Source organism: Armigeres subalbatus, chromosome 3 (assembly GCF_024139115.2).
Source record: "Armigeres subalbatus isolate Guangzhou_Male chromosome 3, GZ_Asu_2, whole genome shotgun sequence".
Classification (NCBI taxonomy): Eukaryota; Metazoa; Arthropoda; class Insecta; order Diptera; family Culicidae; genus Armigeres; species Armigeres subalbatus.
Window position 1 is genome coordinate 358,814,487 of NC_085141.1, and position 19,855 is coordinate 358,834,341.

A 19,855-nucleotide genomic window follows, 5' to 3' on the forward strand; every position below is an offset into this window, starting at 1 on the left:
CCTTTTTTAGCTTTAAATTATTTAGCTTAAAGTTGGATCTGTGGCATAAATTTGAATAAACATAAAACTTATAATTTGTGCCGTAACCATATCTCAATTTACAAAACATAGGGGAGGAGAAGACCACCAGCTGTCATCGAGAGAAAAAGTAGAATCATTGAAATTTCACACGGTGTGGTATAGGAAATGAAGTATATTTTTGTTATAAAACAAAACTTAAGGACGTTTCCCAAAAAAATCTTTGTTTACGGGGTTAGAATTTCAAAAGCACACAAAATAGACATGATATCTCGATTTTTATATTTTTTTCGAATAAGCAGTTAATGCTTAAGATTGTTGAATTTCTAACCCCACAAACTGAAAATGGTTTGACAAAAAAATTTCTATAACGTTCTAGAGACATTTTAATTCTCATTTTCTATATCATGCCATGTCAAATTTCCATGGTTCTACTTTTTCTCTAAACTTTTCCAGGTGGCAGCACTGATGAAGGACCTCCTCCAAATCGTATCGGCCTAATGTTTTAATCGGTTGCAACTGCTCAATAAATATTATTATGCATCTCGAGAAAATATATAATACTGCGGATTCCTGCTGGCTGCTTCTCAGGTAATCGCAACAATCACTAAACATGACAGAGTCAATGAAAATCTTACCCTCCGTATGCACTTGTCATGATAAACACTCTCCATGTACTCAGTGACTCGAGTTGCCTCTCACTAATACAATCGAATACTGCTGTCATTTTCCGAAAAGCGCGTGGTTTTGTTTTCAGCGGTAAAATTCTCCCTATCTTTTAACCCGGCGGCTATCTTGACGTCTACCTTCGCAGTCGAGCCTGCGAGAGTAAGACCGCCGCGAGAATCTAGAAAAAGATAAACGCGACAACATTCTTTTTTATGGTCATTGGGCACAATTTGCTTGTTTATAAATTAACTGGCAATTCATGCCCTGAAGGATGCCTTTCCAACAGGCAACATGCTGCAAGCAGATGAAATCACTCTTGCTCTCTCTGTTTACTCACATTCGCCATGCGCTGAAGGTTGTCTCTCCAGCGGGCGGCATACTAAACACGGAGACAGCTATCTCTTATTCTCTCTGTTTACATTTCGTTTGACAGAACATACTCGATTGAGCTAATACAGCACCATTCGAAATCTTGTACTGCGACTGAATGAAGTCGAACGAAATACATAATGCCGCAAATTTTTCGAAACGAATGCAAAAACGTACGAATCGAGTGATTCGATTCGAGATGCGCAATGCTACCCCTGGCTTAGAAACCTCGCAGTTAATAACTGTGGAAGTGCTAAATGAGCACTAAGCTACGAGGTGGCTCTGTCCCAGTATGGGGATGTAATGCCAATAAGAAGAAAAAGAAGAATCAATGTATTTCATGTGCACATTGCCATATTGTGATAGATGAAGGAACAAATATCCTATATCATATATCCGTCTTCATTGTCTCGTATTTGAGTCAAAGTCAAATTTTGCTGCCTGAGTACACCTGCTTTTTACTAAGCTCTCCCACTCTCGTTACTATCTGACAGATATACTATCGACAGATACAGTCACTCTCAAAATTGAGCGTACACCATGGATTAGATGAATATATTCGAAAATTCCAAAGGAAATTTAATTGTTGGCTCGGTTGTTTTTAATGCATTTCAATATTCATCCCTTCTTTCAATGTATGCGTACATAAAATGGTTGAAATTTTTTGTCTGAAGTTCATTTATTTGAAAATAATCTCAAAATACGCCTATTAGATGTGACAAAATTGAGCGTACAGCAATTTTTTTTCTATAAAATTTCTTATTATAAACACGATTAATGTATTTTAATATTGTTTTTTCATGATTATATTTATAATAATAAACATCCGCTACTTAAACATTCAATGTTTTGAAATTAAACCATGTTTTGGTCAAAATGGCGAACAAGTGAGAGGTAAAAACATTGCTATTTAACAATTCAATGCTGCTGGGCAAAATAGATGCTTTAAGATATGGATTTCACCGGCATCGTGTCTTATATATGATAGATATTCGAAATCGAGCGAGATACATATAAGATGTCATTTAATATTTGAAGACTCAGTCACCGTAGGAACAAATTTGGTTGAATCATTTAAATACACCAAGATATCATTAAATAAGCTGCTGAACTCTTAAAAAAGTTTATTTTTACTCGCCACATGGAAATCATCCAATTGTATCCCTTATGGTAACAGATCGTGGAGTTTAATCCAAATTTAATTATGAAATTACAATTTTAAGCTGTCTTTTGAATATTCAATCAGAAGTGCTCTACGGGGTTGAAAAGCTGTTTTTATGTTCGGTACCTTAACATGCACCTTGTACTTTTAGAATTTGACTGTGAATGATTGGATTCAATAATATGATAGATTCTAGACAATGATAGATCTGAGACAATAATCGAGCTTTAAAACAAATTTAAGTTAAAGACATACTAAATTTGAATTATGTCATTCCTAACATTTGTCGTTTTCTCTGTATGTTTACATCTGTTTTCATCATTTACCGACTGAATTTTCCCAAATTAATCATATGTCTCGCTCGATTTCGATTATCTATCATTTATAAACTACGATGCCGGTGAAACTTACAAATTAAAGTATACAGAGGCGCGGTCGGGTTCCAAGACGTGGGTAGGACAAAATTTGCCCCAACGAACATTTAAGAAAACGCCGATTTTGAAACGAGGCATTAAAAGAGTACGTTTTACACAAAGCTCTGAATGCTGATCGAATTTATCTGTGTTCAGTCAAATATCCTCCATTATCATATAATGATCAGAGTTAACCGACAAAATTCCGTAAAATTTACGAGAAAGTTTCAAAGCGTTTCTCTAGAAAATTTTGAAAAGTTTTCCAAATTAATTGCGTAGATTTTCCCGAGGGATTTCTTAAGAGTGTTTCGTGAAAATTCCAACCACCTCGTAGAGTTTTTCGAGGTAATTTCGAAAGCTTCCCGATGAAATTGTAACGAGTTTATCCAAATTAAGTACGTAGATTTTTTCGATGAAATTCCGAAGAGTTTCTCAAAGTAATTCTAAACATTTTCCCGAGGAACCTTCGAAATATTTCCCAACGAAATTCCGAGGAGTTACCCGAGGATTTTTGGAAGAACTTCCTGGAAAAATTCCGAAAAAAAATCCTTTGGGAAGTCCGAAGCGTTTCCTGAAGAAATTACGAAGAGTTTCTTCAGATAATTTGGAAGCGTTTCCCGAGGTATTTCCGAAAAGTTTCGCAAATAAATTCTAAAGAGTTTCTTGAGGAAGTTCTGAACGCTTTTCAGGGAAACTTCCGAAAAGTTTGGCAAGGAAATTACAAAGAGTTTCTTGAAAAAATCTCTACGAGTTTCCGAGGAGTTTTCTCTTCTCTTCGTAGAGTTTTTTTTAAAGGAGAAAATAAAAATTTCCTTTGGAAATTCGGAATCGTTTCTCGAGGAAATTCCGAAAAGTTTTTCAAAGAAAACTGAATAGTTATCTGATCCGAAGAGTTTCCTGAAGAATTTTCAAACAATTTTCCGTGGGATTTCCGACAAATTTCCCGAAGAAATTTTGAAAAGTGTCTCAAATCAATTACATGAATTTTCCCGGGGAAATTCAAAAGTATTCTCCGAGGAAAGGAATGGTTTCGCAAAGCGATTCCGTAGATTTTCCCGTAAAAATTTCGAAGTGTTTCCCAAGAAAATTCTTAATTTCAAAATAAATTCTAAGAGCTTCCCGAATAATGTTCCTATGGTTTTCCATGAAACAAATTTCTCACGGTTTAAACGACTGTTGTCGTTCTTTTAGAAGACAAGGAACACAACAGTCGTTTAAACCGTGTAACATTTTCCCCTAAAAAGCTCGCAAATAATTATTCAACAAATTTCTTCTTGGAATTTGGTAGAGTTTCCCAAGAAAATTTCGAAAAGTTTTCCAAAAAAAATCGAAAGGTTTCCCGATAAAGTTTTTATAGAACATTCCGACGAGTCGAGCACATTTCATAGAGTCCTTTTAGCTAATTTTGAGGAGTTTCCCGAAAACAGTGTGAAGAAACTCACAAAGTAATTCCGAAGTATTTCTCGAGGAAATTTTGAAGAGTTTCCCGATTTTTTTTCACCGGAGGGACTCTTCCTTGGGAATCCGGAAGCGTTTCCAAAGGAAATCTTGGGAAATTTCTCCGGAGAATTCGGAAGCGATTCCCGAGGGAATTCCGAAAAGTTTCCTAAAGAAATTTCGAACAATTTTTCGACGAAATTCCAAAGAATCTCCCGAGGAAATTCCAAAGATTTTCCAAATAAAATTTTGAAAAAAAATCCATGGAAATGCTGAACAAATTTTCGCGAAAATTCTGAATTTGTTTTATAGGAATTTTAAAAATGTTTTGCTGGAAACTCGAAAAAAACCTCTTCATGGTAGTTAAAAACAATTTCCTAAGCACACCAGGCCAACTCAATGAGCCATGAGATTTGAAAAAAGTCGCTAACATGTTCTTCATGACAGATGATTGGCAAGATATACATAAACTGTAATAAGTAACGTTTAATTGCCCTTAATCTAAAATTTTCTCAGGGAAGATCAAGAGAATAAACTATTTCGAATTGCTTTGAAATAAATGATGTCAATGACAATAAAGACAAACCGTACGTTCGAAAGCCAGTATATAGAAAATTATCCTAAAAATGGGAAGCAGCTATTAATGTAGCACATAGTGCAGATTGTTTCATTTATTGTTTGTTATCTCTTTAGAATCATGGGTAGGACAATGCTCAGGTTGTCCTACCCATGATTTTTCGTGCGTAGGACATGTCCTACCTGTCCCACCCACTCCCGGCGCCACTGAAAGTATATATTTTGCCCAGCAGCATTGAATTGTTAAATAGCATCATTGTTAATACATCTTACTAGTTCGTTATTTTGATCAAAACATGGTTTAATTTCAAAACATTGAATGTTTAAGTAGCGGATGTTTATTATTATAAATATAATCATGAAAAAACAATATTAAAATACATTAATCGTGTTTATCATAAGAAATTTTATAGAAAAAAATTTGCTGTACGCTCAATTTTGTCACATCTAATAGGCGTATTTTGAGATTATTTTCAAATAAATGAACTTCAGAGAAAAAACTTCAACCATTTTATGTACGCATATATTGAAAGAAGGGATGAATATTGGAATGCAATAAAAACAACCGAGCCAACAATTAAATTTCCTTTGGAATTTTCGAATATATTCATGTAATCCATGGTGTACGCTCAATTTTGAGAGTGACTGTATATGATTTCCGCACAATGATTTTCGAATCACACTGTACGCGTACAGTGACAAGATGACACACATCTTTTCTTTCCACCGTTGTATCCATTTGACAGCTTGTTTTGAAACTGATTCTACCGCTTTCCAAAACTATATTTTTTATCAAAATGTATAGAGATCATAAACTGTCACTATAGTTTTTTTTATGAATATTACACAATACATTTACCCATATTTTTTTAAATAAATTGTGAATTCGCGTCAGCAGTTCATTCATCGATATGAAAACGTCAAAGTTTTCCAATTCTTCGTATAGGTATTTTAGCAGAAATATGCGAGTTCTTGCAAATATTCTGCAGGGCAATTATTTCTGCAGACGTTAATCACTCTATTCTATGGTTTCGAGTGATTTCAGTGCAAACGGCACTGATCGTTTAATTCATTTGAACATTTTGAAGGATAAAGCCAGCATCGTTCAATTGGGTCATAGATACAATTTTGAATTTGTCCGAAACAACGGTACAAAACATTCTTCCCATTTAAAAAGTAGATGCTGACTAATGGCAAATCAAAGATCCCGCATCCTTTCCAATCCCTAGATTCCAATTAAAACCCATGCATTCCTTGCACAAAATGTTCGAAACCACACGATACAGAACTCAAACCATTGAATATCATGCAAAAGTGACGGTAGATCTTCCCAGTAATAACCCAAGGACTGGCAAAATCAATACGAACACTACCAAAAAACCACACATTTTTATTGGCAAAAATCTATAGAATGATGTATATAAACGCACACATAACCATTCTTCACGAAAACCACTTATAAAATATATATAGAAATAAAATTTTAGTGTGGTCACGAATAAGCAATAATTTGATTTATATGTGGATCCATATTGATTATATTAGGGTGGCGCTATTGCAAAAAATTATAATCGCGACACATATACTTTATACAGTTATTTTTAGCAGTGAAGACATCTTCAGAACGTAATTGTAGCAAATAATGGGCTTATGAATAATTATTTTGCCAATGTTGTGAAAAATATCATCCGGAATTGCAGAAAAACCGATTTTTACTCAGTCAACTTGCAAATGTTTGTTTTTATTTCATATGTCAAACGGTGTATTTGACATTTCAAACAACAAATTATGTTCTGTTTCGTACAATACAACGGTCGAAGGGCAGGGTACGGAAATCATCGTGCTATCGTGATACCAGCGTGATTCTGGGTGACAGACATATGATTTTATGCTGTACAGTGATATTGGTATCATATATGTGTCACAAGTAATACGCAGTTTTGGACGTCCTACGCCGGTAACTGACGATCGATGCCGCGACATTGACCAGCAATCTACGTTTACTGGAGTGCCGAAAGTGCCACAAGTTGACGTGATCGCTAAAGCCGATTTTACCTTCGATCATCACCTCGAGATGCTTCATTGATCTCTTGGAAACGATGATGCAATTATCCATCGACTAATTGACGCTTCCTGCGCAAAATTACGATTGATAACGACTATATATTCCTGTCGTGTGGCTCTTGTGGTGCGCTAGTTCCAGCTTCCTGCTGCGCATCGTTTTCTCTACTATGCGGATAGCGTGTGTCAACCTCTTCGATGGACTCCCTGTAAACCATCTGTGATATGCCGTCAGCAACTGTCTTAACTTCTGGGCAGAATACTAGTCTCAGTAAGATGTCGTATGTAACAGTCCATAGCCATGAACTTCGGATTGATTCCTGTCCCTGCGGGACATCTGCCGTTCTAAAAGCGCCCTCCATTATTTTCTTTTTTGTAGGACAGTAAATAAGCATTTCTAGCGTAGCTTTCTATGGTCTAGTACAGGCCTTTCGGAACTTCCAGCTGGAGTAACGATTTCGCGATTGCCACCCAGCTAGCGCAATTGATTGCCTTTCTCATACCCAACGTTATCATCACGCAGTAGCGAGTATTCCGCCGCTAGCGTTGGATTGTTATCTCTGAAGAGCCTGATAGCGTCCGACGTGGACCATCATCTACAAAACAGGAACTGGTCCTTCAAAAAGCCTACTGTTTGCTTAGTTACCGGAGACAACCTGTTCATGATGATCTTCTCCAAGAGCTTGTCTGTTGATTCGTTTAGTCCGATTGATCTGCACGTCGAAGTATCGCCTAGTGGTTAACCCAAGGGGCAAGCAACTCCAAACTTGGCGATAGTTTTACTCATTGTCCCACAATAATATATCGCAGTATTCATAGTACCTATCAATGATTTATGGAAAAAGTCCGAAATGTTGTTCCTCGAAGAAATTGTTCAATTGCTCGGCTTTCCCTCCTTTTTGATCATTTCACCATCGAAACGGCATGTTTTTTCGCAAGTATTTGCTAACATTAGTGGATACTGTAGAAAGTGCAGAGTTGTTAGAGCCCCTTATTTAATAATTTATTTTTGTTTCTTTATATATTAAATACTAACACATCGATACTTTCGAAACTTTATTTAAGCAAATAAGCAATAAGCATGATACAGAAGAAAAACAAACGACTCCAGATTGAAACTGAAATAATCTGAAACTGTCCATAATCCAAATAAATTACCTATAAGTACCTTGCGGTTTCAAAAGCACCAATCTCGATAAACAAGCAACGAATAGCTGGCTTTTTATGATTTAAAAAGAAGACAGTTGCTCGATGCTTCAGTATTGACAGTGACGCCCTTGAAAACGCGAGGTGGAACAAAGTTGGATTCTGAAAAGTTCGTCCTGTTCAATAGACGAATTGATCAACCCATCAGATCTCTGGTCATGATTGATGATTGATAATGAGAAAGTCCGTTTGTATAATATATTTACTATAAACAGAGACGTACACATGCATTCAAAATATTTCAGTTTTTAAAACAAATATCTAAAGTATTATTTGAAGTTTATTTAACATCGAAAAATTTATGATTGATTTACTTGTTGAACAATATATACATAACAACTATTACTTTAAGAGCAGCAAATACAGGATCTTCCACTGCATTCTCCATCCTTGTATCCAAACTGTTTGCAGGTGTTGTTACATACTCTATCATGAACGCAATTGCCAAAGTTCTTACAACGGTTGCGCAATTGAGGAATATCCGATTTTACCAGACCGAGCGGAACACCTTGCCCTAGAAGTACCCAATAATTCATTGCCATTTAAAGAACAAATCACGTTAATTGATATATACCTTCATATTGATCCAAGTTTTCGAAAGATGACACTTCATCCTGAGCTGCAACGGACATGATCGCCGCCGCGAAGCACACAAGGGCTAGACAAATGACGGTACTGGACTGCATTTTGATTCGACTTGATACTCGGTTCTGTAGAATTGTAGTTTCCTTAGGTTTTTTATGTATCGTATAACTGATAAACAGAAGCAGTGAAGCTTCTTTTATATTACTTACAAACTGAATGAAAATGAAAATCCCCGTGGTGCATTCTCCATGAACTTGTAGTAGTTCTTATCGGGCACAACAGCATATGTTCCAATAATCTGATTACAGTGCAATATCCTACCTCTGTGATATGATATGAAGCAAGAAAGGTGATTTCTTTGTACTTTCTTAACGGCGATTTTTTATCTGCATTTGTATGGCACCATCTATCAGATGATACACAAAAGACTTCGGCCGTTTAATTTCATTAATGACAGGAAGTATCCTAATCCTAGAAAGCTGAGAATAGACAATAGCATATCAAGCATGCTACAAAGTTCAAATGACAAATGCTTCGGTATAGTGGTGTTCTTCATTAAATCTCTACCTCTATGAAAATGCATTTTAACATCAATATTTTTTATTGTTATTTCACTTACTGAGGAAATAAGTTTTGAAGCAACTGTTAATTAAGAATTAATTTAAAAAACCAGATGAATCCATGTAGCGGTGATGGTGCCTTTCTCGGTGATGATGCCTTACGGTGTTTCCAAAAGCATTATCAATGAACTAACCTTATATGGTTCTATACACCATTTTCTTCTAGCCCATTCTCAACCCCATCTGGCCCATTGATGACGATACCTGGGCACTGTGGATTTGAGGTAACGAAAAAGTAATTTTTTTAGCAAACCCTTTCATAGCCTCAGAATCATTTTTTGGTACATAACTAAAACAAATTGCAGAATTAGATGTCGGACTCATTTACACCAAGTCCACACACGTTTACTGGAATGTTTAGTAACAGCATCCCTATCCCGTATCTCGTCATGATCAAAATTTCCATTCATTTTGGTGCGCGCTACAGACACAGGAAGGAAACAATGTGATTCAAACTCACAATCAATTCGCATGTGTGTTGTGGCGATTCTCAACAATTTCCTGAAGTCCTTGACGCTGATGATGCCTTCATGATCCACTAACTCTGACTTTCAACTGCTCCAGAACGGAAATTTGGTGAGCCAATTCCAATATATATTATTAATTTACATTAAAAACTATATGAAAATAACGTAAAAAATATTAAATAACCACCAGGGCACCCGATTGAAGCGATTCGGATAGGAAGAGTGGAATTGCCAACTTCCTATTGTTAACATCTCGTGGATAAACGGCGGGCTCTTCTCCCCATTTATTGGGTCAATCTGGGAAACGATGGCTAAGTTATATTATTGTATGTACTAACTTTCTTCTTATTATCTATTCCTCCCGTGGATTCGCATAAGTGTCTCTGCTTATGGAACCACCCCACCCATTTTTGGCCCTTCATACAGTAGTTTGATGAATTACAAACAATAATATGACCATGATCAAATCGTGTGTCAGATATGACCAGTGCTATCGGAAGGTGCCTTGCTACAATAGATGGTAGTATCATTACCATCATCATAACTAAAACATAGTATGTACAATGTACATAGCTTATGATTATGATAAAATGTTTTGTGATTTATATTATGTTAGAGTTAATCTTTTGGTAAACTCACGGCCCATATAGCCCTAGTAGTGCTGGCGGGCGACCAAATGTAAGTAAATAAATAAATGATTTTTTTTTGGTACAGAACCAATGTATACCCTGAAATTGGAACCAAAAAATGTGATTAATGAAATCTGAAAAAGCAAGACAGCGAGCGAGATGGGCAGACCAGGTGCAAAACGACTTGGCGAGGATGGAGAGATGCGGCCTCGAACCGTGTGTTGTGGCGTCAAATTGTTGATTCAGTATTATCTGTTTAGATGTAGATGTAAAAAATCTCCCAAAACTGTTACTCAAAAAGTTGACACACTGTAAAGGCACAAACATTTAAACGGGTTCTGCCACAATAGACCAACCCATTGGTCTTAGTGTAAAAGGTACCTACCCAATAGGACAAAATGTTATGGTCGGATATTTTTGAGCCTGTTAAGCTTTGTCATGATAGAGGATGGAAGTTCTGGGAAAACATCTATAAAAACTTTATAAAGAAGCACTTCGATCTGGCAAAGAATAGCATGTTTTTGATTCATTATATAGTGGAACATACATATTAGGATGTCCCAAAAAAATCGATGTTTGAAAAGTCATGGTGCTCACCCCTGAAATGAAAGATATACCTGTCTGCACACAGATAGAAGATTCTACTGAAATTTACGCTAAAAATCATGCACATAAATGGAACGCCATTATAAGCGTGATTCCACACGGAATACAGCCTAAATGTATACAATATTTGACGTAAATCGTCAATATTGCATACAAGTTGTAAGCAATCTTGTTAGGAAGAGGAGCATTCCAACGAAGAATAGCGTAAATTTCCGCAATTCAAGTTTTACGTGCTGTTTATTTTTCATTATTTTTTTCAGTGCATAATGTTTGTAAAATAAATCACCCATTCGTTTTATTTTTTTTTATTTTTCTGTGGATCTTTGCCTATATTCACCATGAATTAGTTTTTGATATTATGCGTTTTTACAGTCTGCAAAATTTTTAAATATCAAAAAAAAACACATTTTTGCCTTTCTCGTATACAAAGTATACCGTAAAGGCTATATGTTCGCTCCAAAAACGAACTTTTTATAGGAGTCCCGGAGACCCATAGTGTTATATACCGATCGACTCAGCTCGACGAATTGAGGTGATGTCTGTGTGTGTATGTGTATGTGCTTTTTTTTCTTCCTAAGCAATGGAGGGGGAATCTGCTCAACAGACATCCTGGGTTGTCCAGGAAGTGCGGGGTTAGGGACCACCTCCAACAGCAAACGAGGGAGGCAGGACTACATCCCCGACCGCTAAACCGTTTCCATTGCCTCCAAGCCCATAGTCCCTTCGGTATAACCAGAAAGTAATGCTTCAAAGGGGGGCCAGTGCACGACGCACCCCAAATTGACCTATCTATCTGCGCCAACACACAGAGGGACTTGCCGACGCGGTGCCTACGCCAACTTCAGCCTTGACGAGGACCCCTTTCCGTACTCGGACTCGGAACCCGCCCGGTTTGCCGACGCCGCGAAATTGACGATACCATGTTGTTCTTGGCGCGGCCACTTGTTCGATAAAAGGATCGAGTTCGACCACAGAGCATGACCACCGGTATGACCCATGAAGCCGACTCCGAACCCTTGGACCACCTCTTATTTGCGCCTGAACTAGCCATCCTTGAGTCCACGCGTCACCTTCTGTGTAGCTCCGAGACGATTTGGGCGATAGCCGATAAAACGGCGTTCCAGCCAACTTCATCTTTACACATCCTCCGAACTAGGTTGTCCGGGGTAGTGTCCACATAGTGCCACATGTGGTCACGCATTGCGCGAAAACGTGGGCACACGAACAACACGTGTTCCACCGTTTCCTCTAAACCTGCGCACACCAAACACTTGGGCGAGACCGAGCAAGCCAGCTGCGTTACCTGCACTGTGAATTTGCAGCACGCTTAAACGCCGGACACATCGAACCTCCCATGGGGTGCTTGTTGTGCACAGCTTTGCTGGAACAAATCAAACAATAGGGAGGGTTCGTGCAGCATTGTGCCTTATGTCCCTCCAATCCGCAGCGTCGGTAGGGATTGCTTCTGTCAAGGCCTTCGCAGTCCCATTACTTGTGCCCCGGTTCCAGGCACTTGAAGCAAACTTCGGGTTGTTCGTATATGCTCACAGGGCACACCGACCATCCCACCTTGACGCTCCCTAACTTGACTATCTTGAAGGCGTCCGCTGCAGATAGCCGAACCAATGCTACCTGCGTCCCTGCCGGACCTTTCCGTAGCCGAACTGCTGCGGTGGGCGTCTCCACTTCACACTGTCGCCGCAGTGCCGTGACGAGTTCTTCGACTTCGGTGATCTCGTCCAGGTCTATAACCCTTAGATTCACCTCCGTCGTGAGTGCCCTCACCTTGACCGTCTCGCCTAGGACTTTCTCCGCCAACTTCTTGTAGGCGGCGCTTTTTTGCGAGACGGCCCGCTTCAGCTCGAGGATCATCTCGCCCATCCGGGTACGTCTTATTCGACGTACGTCGGCGCCGAGTTCACCGAGCTTGACGTCACTCCTCATCGCCTTCAAGACGTCCGAGTACTTAGCCTCGTCCGTTTTGATGACTAGGGCATCGCCCCTGGAGCGATTGGCGCCTACCCTAGACTTCTTGCTACCCTCATTCGCCTGGGCCTTCTTTTCGGCCCTTGACGTCTCCGGTTTCCGCTTGTTCTTGACCAGGGTCCAGGAGACGTCATCCCCCTCTAACCGATTTGCAACAAGTTGCATTCGACGCGGAATCTTGTCCCATTGTTTCGTATTGAAAATTGGCCCAATCGGACTATGGGCTTCGGAGTTATGTCCAAAATATATTTTTTCACAAGAAAAATTCTCACTCACTTTTTAGGCACTTGCTCTTAGCTGATTTACTCCCAACAAGTTTCATTCGACGCAGAATCTAGCGGCAAAAAAAATTTCGCTCATTTTTAGGCACTTACCCTCAGCCGATAGGTTGCATTCGACGCAGAATCTTGTCCCATTGTTTCCTATTGAAAATTGGCTACATTGGACCATGGGCACGAAAGTAATGAACAAAATATTTGCACGAGAAAGGCACCATCACCGCTAGGTGGATTAATCAGGGTTTTTAATTTCCTGATCGCATTCTTTCTCTTCTGATGTTCGTATCCAGCTTCTTTCCATATTCCTACAAGCTCTTTTCCGATATAGCCAATTTTCAATAGGAAACAATGAGACAGAATTCTGCGTCGAATGTAAATTGTTGCGAATAAATCGGTTAAGGATAAGTACCTGAAAAATGAGTGACACTTTTGCTTCATTTTTAATCGTCAATCATGTTTGTGGACCGTTTACAAGTAACCTTAAATACTAAATTGTTTTACACTTTATCTTAAATTGTAGTTCGTTGAAATTATAACATTTTATGAGCCATATTGTTATATTGACCATTATCAGATAGTTATCTGCTGCCTGCCTATCGTAATGTGCGAAAGAATTGCTTTAGCTTTGTCTTAGAAAATGTGAAGTCAATATAATTGCAATGTTTATTGTAAACAAGCATCATGATGGTACAAGCGTCTCGATGGTACATAAACATTAAATTTCGATAGGAGCTCAGGTGTATCAAGTTTATGCGAAAAAATATTGCAAATTAAGGACGTTCTTTCAAAGTGTATCAGCATGTATCGGGTTTTGTATGCCGGAAAAGGAAAAGCAGACCAACCTAATTTGCGTAGTGCATATAACAGAAACTGTTTTTGTACCGACTCAATTATGTCTTCATGTGTAATTGAAAAAGGTGCTCAAACTATACTGCAATATTCTAGTATTGATCTAACATAGGTAATGTACAATGTTTTTATTGTGTAAAGATCTTTGAAGTTGTAGCAAAAGCGTTTAATAAAGCTCATCATGTTAATTGCTCGGTTTATGATTGTGTTGTAATGGTCAATAAAAGAGAGCTTAAAGTCTAATATGATGCCTAGATCTCCGTTTTCTACTAAAAGAGATTAAACTACATTTCTTGACATTCAATTGAAGTAAGCTTTTCTGGCACCATGTGTAAAATATTTTTATCTCGTTTGCAAAAATCTTTATGTCAGTATTTTTTATCTCCAGATAAAGCTTCATATCGTCGCCATAAATTAATACTTTTGTTTTTTGAAGAATATAGGGCAAATCGTTTTCAAATAAAATAAACAACAGTGGACCTAAAGGAGAGCCTTGATGATCAGCGACTGATATTTTACCGTTAAATTTCACTATTAAAACACGAGTGATAAGATATTATTCGATCCATTTTAGGAGTTTGGTCTTAACTCCCACTTTTTGCAATTTAAATAGGAGCATGGGTATGTAAACTCGATCAAATGCTTTGCTGAAGTCTGTGTATAATGCTTCTACATGATTTCCATCTCATTGCTTCCAAGGAATAATTAACAAATTCAAGTAAGTTTGTGGCTGTAGAGCGTCCTTTGAAAAAACCGTGCTGCGAAGAAGTGATTTTGTTTTTGATTTGAACGAAAATGTTCTCTTTTATAATCGCTTAAAAAAGTTGTGGAATACAAGAGATAAGCGCTATACCACGATAATTAGTAATATCGGATTTTTTTGCCACACTTGAAAATAGGAACAAGAACGTCAATTATGAAATCATGGGCAGTATAGCCTTTACGTATACTTCAAGGCTCTGTGAACGAAGGATCAAACATTTTTTTCCGATTAAATGAGTGGAAAAATTATATCCAAACAAAAGTGAGCAACTAACTTTCACTTTAAATAAATTTTATTCGTGTATTTCTTTATTTTTAATAGGAACATAAATGAGCAGAAGTTATTTGAAATCACATTTTTATTTTCAATTGCGGCAAACGCAAACCTTCTTGGAGTTGCAATAACCTCCCCGATTACCGCGAGCAATGCAATGAGCAGCGCACGCACTGTCGTTTACTCCGAATCCGCTCAACAGATCACAGGTGGCTCGCTTGAGTCGGTAGTTCTCTACGGCAGCTGTGTAAGATTCCTCCGGGAGTTCGTCAACTGTTAAAATAGTTAATTTTTGTTAAAAAATATGCATTGGGCCATCGGTCAACGTGCATACTTACACAGCGAATTAGCATAGGATTGGACTTCGTCCGCCAGCACCGGTTCCTGTGGGTATGCCATGATAGCCATGATCATGGTGCACAGAGCGACGAAAGAAACTGCGGTGAAGGACTGCATTGTTGATATTTTTTCGGGTTAATGTGAAGAGAGCTTAGTATTGCTTGAACAAACTTGTGAGATGGACTGATAGGGTCTTCAATGCAATCGATTTATTTATATTTAGGTAGCGCTGAATATAAGCACCCGGGAAGAAACGCCGCGTAAACCACCGTACGGGAGCGTAAAAAATACGAGTGAAGTCATTTGCATACAATAATGGATCTAGCTCATTTTCTCCGGGACACGTTCGGTGGATCACCGAGGCAATCCTTAAGCGTGGGTGATTTACAATTCTAAGTGGTAGCATAATTGTTTTGCTTTCAAAACTATGTTACGACGATCGCATGTAACATTTCTGTTGAATCCAAACGGGGAATCTACCTTATTGGTGTCAATATAATGTTTACGTGGAAATGATTTCAAAGGTTCTTGATCCCGATCAGATAAAGGGCTGTCCATAAACCTCGTAGACTCTTAAGGGAGGGGAGGGAAGGTGAGTTTAGGAAAAGTCTACGTTTTTCTTCCAAGGGGTCAATTAATTGAACGAAGACTTTTTATTTTTTTTAAGCGTTCAATACAGCACCTTTGGGGTCCCCAGTAGCCTTGCGAGCGAAAGTGGCATGATTGCCAATCCGGAGATGACGAGTTCGATTGTTGGAAACTTTCTCGACACCCTGCCCGGTTCTACGAGAAAGTAAGGTAAGGACCGCGAGATGCCGAAGTACCAATGGCACGCTTTACCCAGCATTTGCCATGCCGAAGGTACAATCAACTCTAAATTTCCCGCAGTATTCACTTACAAATACTAATGACAAACTACGACCTCGATCAGTTCCAGCAGGCTTAAACGTTAAACATGAGTGCAGCCGAACTGGACAATAACAGAGCTTGATTGCATGAATAATGGAAAACTGAATGAAGAAGCTGAAAACCCCCGTGGTGTATTTTTTTTCCTTGAACTCTTATGTGTTTCTTATCAGCCTAAGTTACATATGTTACCCAATTATCTGATTACGATGCAATATTCTACATTCAGCCGACGTAGGAGAGAATATCGCAACATGCACCCCTTAAGACTTTTCAATGTTTCCACTAATATAAACCAGAATACTGAAACATATTAACGTGCAGTTACAGAATGTTCGAAACTGGCTACATTTCACAATGATCTCCATTTTAGAACAACAAGATTTTCTTGACTTTCTAACGCATTTAATCATCCGGGACTATCTTGGTCCTGGTCCCGTCGCTCTTGCGAACGACAAGCGTGCTTTTTTCGAAGGTGTTATGTGTTATACTTTGTTTTCAAAAATAGGCCTGGGGAAAAACACAACAAGGTGCAACGATTCAATTGCTTGAGAAATAAATGTTGAACGTATGTTTGTTAGTTTATTTTAGCGGATTGAATGAAAGTTTAACGAGCGATCGCAAATCGTAAAATTTCAGTGCAAATAAAACATTTTTTCACAATCTTTGTGTTGCAGCTCGATAATGAATAATTTATATTGTACTGTTATAATAATATTAGTCAGAAATGTAGAATAAACGATATTATGTGTTACGCTATTTTGCCACATGGGTTGTTTGGCAACATTCTCCCCTAAATCCAAGATAGTACTTCCTTTCTACGATTGTTTCTTTCTCAATGTTGAGTCAATTCCTTTTCACATATTAGTTCATTGCCGTCTCTCAACTGAGGGTTCTGTTCTGTTCAGGTGCGTTCGTGTGTTCTGTTAGTTGAAAGCCTTTGTCCATGTATGGTAGGGGAACGGTTCCCAAGGCTCCTATATTCATCCCATCAAAAACAGAGCAATGAAAAGGAATTTGGGTTGTTTCTTATTTTTGTGATTTTTTCAGCAGTGAACACGTATGTTAACAAAAATAAGCGACGAGTTTGGTGCTGCATTTCTTCGTTTTGCGATGAGATGAATATAATATATTATGTTCAGTGAAATATAAACGGAAAAGTTCCCCTATGTAAAAATTTAATTTAATTTCATTTCATTTCATTTAATGATAGTTGGAAATATACTTCACCGTAAATCTCCTTGACTGGCCGTAATTAAAATCCATTTTTTGACATATAGGGGAGACTGGGCCTGTTTAGCCGAGTTTTGCTTTCGGAATGTCTGTACTGATTTTGATTATTCTTTTCGAAAAACGGTTTTTACAGTCATTAATATACAAGTCCTAAGCACATTTGTGACATATTTTCATCGATGATAACAAATTGAGGAAAAATTATAACAAACAAATGTGAGCTTGAGGTTGAGCTTGATTGACTGCTCGTAGTTGCTACTCCATTATGACCAGATCAGCTGTTCTTGCACAGGGAACCAATAGATGTTTGCTTGGGACTAGCACACATCTTCAATGTACAAGTACTGGTGATCTCATTTGTTAGGTCATACTGGCGCCTGCCACGTCAGAATGCAAGTCAATGTAGGGAAGGGGGAGGAAACGATGATGTAATCACTCGCCCACTGCAAGCCGAATATACCTCTGCACTTGCCACGAGTTTATGCGGAATTTGTTGGAATTTTTGGGTAAGGTTCGAGAGGCAGAGGTCCGTCTTGGTTAAAGAGCTGCCAATGTGATAGGGTAAAGTGCCCAATAGTGGACCCTCCAGCCATTTTTTCATTATTACAGCACAATGGAAACATTTTACTATGAAATTCCATCGGGAGAACCTACCTTACAGTCCTTACATGATTTGATTACATGCATTGAAAATGCTATGGAAAGTAATATTAGATGATTTTTTACAATTCTATAAAAAATAAACACGAGAGTGTCCATTATAGGAATATTTTGCGGGGTCCATAATAGGGAAGAAGAACGTCCCGAAACGAAACATGAAAATCAAATGAAGTGTCGACTATAGGGAAGCAATTTCCTATTATGGATCCCCAGGGGGTCTACTATAGGGCGAATTCAGTTCGACTTTAAAATGTTAATTTCGAAGAATAACGTCGAGTATTTGAGTGTTTTATGTATGTATTGTGAAGAGGAGATGCAGAGCTTGATATTAGATATCACGCAAAATTAATATTTTGAAAATTTCCACTCATTATGCCCGCAAGAGCAAAATTTCGCTACTAGGGGGTCCACTATTTTTTTACCCTAGATAGGAGAAAGCAACTGATGGAATTTCTAATTGGATGTAAGAAACGAGCTTTATAATTCATTTCCAATTCTAGCAGATTACTGCTAGAATATTCAAGTTGAAGGTATATAGGAATAGAAATGGAAACGATATGGAAGTCCATTTCCAGTTCTAGCGATTGCTAGAACATGAGAAATATAGAGAAAGACACAAAGTAGGAGAATGGAACGGACCTGGAATTGAACCCACGACCTTCTACGTATGAGGCAGAAGCAGTAGCCATATGACTACCTAGCCCGCTAAAAATTATAACAAACAAATGTGACGAAAAAAGTCGGCCAACCAACCAGGGCTGAGATAGGTTGGCCAAGTTTGTTAATATAAGTGAAACACATCAAATGAATCAGTGGATAATGTTAAGAAGTGGGAAACAGATAGTGTTTATAATTTTGTAATATTGGAGGACGTAAAAAATCTCAAACTATTTACTTTTTAGTTTTTTAACATTTTTAGTATTAAAGGTGAGCCAGCACATGGCTGCAAGCCTCTCTAATAAAGAAAAAAAGTGAACGTTTTACAACTCTAGCTACTCTCTCCCATTAAAGGGAAATTACATCCGTACATGGGTGACCAAACATCCCACCAAAAGCATTACGTAAAGCATTTTCACAAAAGCCACTCGGCCAACCAGCCCCGGTCTCTCCTACTTAACAATATTTAAAATGTATTTCGATTAGTTCATTCAAATCCTTGACGTATCCAAAACTATGAAATATGAAGAAAATAAAGAGAAGGGGACTTACTTAAGTAGAAGATAGGTAGTAAGATAATTTATTTTAACTTATTAAAATTTATTTGACTAGATTCAACAAATAAAACAAAAGATTTTTCAATTGCGACAGACGCACACCTTCTTTGAGTTGCAGTAACCTCCTCGGTTACCACGCAGAATGCAATGGACAGCGCACGCACTATCGTTTACTCCGAATCCGCTCAACAGGTCACAGGTTGCTCGCTTTTGTCGGTTGTGCTCAACAGGAGCCGTGTTCGTGTATGATTCCTCCGGGAGTTCATCAACTGTTAAAGTTATTAATTTTGGTTGGGAAAAGTGCATTGATTTTCAATAGAAAAGCATACTTACACAGTGAGTTAGCATAAGATTGGACATTGTCCGACAGAACCGTTTTCTGGGGGTAGGCCATCGTACCGATGGTCATTGTGCACAGAGCGATGAAACCGATTATGATGCAGGACTGCATTGCTAATAATTTTTCGGGCTGATGGAAAGAGAGCTTGGTATTGATTGAAAGTATTGCTGCGGTAGACTGATGAGGTGATCATTGC

The 19,855-nt window shown here is 38.2% G+C and overlaps 3 protein-coding genes across 6 annotated transcripts in view; 1 reads left to right on the plus strand and 2 right to left on the minus strand.

The window, feature by feature from the left end:
• Positions 1–19,855, plus strand: part of LOC134226211 (uncharacterized) — a 182,884-nt gene that overhangs the window by 69,901 nt on the left and 93,128 nt on the right. The window lies entirely within an intron of this gene.
• On the minus strand, positions 14,969–15,512 carry LOC134223365 (defensin-A-like). The gene is made up of 2 exons (XM_062702506.1): positions 15,306–15,512; positions 14,969–15,240 (listed from the first exon to the last, which is right to left on the minus strand). Exons 1-2 carry the CDS (start codon positions 15,421–15,423, stop codon positions 15,059–15,061), a joined length of 300 nt encoding a protein of 99 aa, XP_062558490.1. The 5' UTR covers positions 15,424–15,512; the 3' UTR covers positions 14,969–15,058.
• On the minus strand, positions 19,341–19,840 carry LOC134223366 (defensin-A-like). Its single transcript, XM_062702507.1, has 2 exons — positions 19,653–19,840; positions 19,341–19,588 (listed from the first exon to the last, which is right to left on the minus strand). Exons 1-2 carry the CDS (start codon positions 19,768–19,770, stop codon positions 19,401–19,403), a joined length of 306 nt encoding a protein of 101 aa, XP_062558491.1. The 5' UTR covers positions 19,771–19,840; the 3' UTR covers positions 19,341–19,400.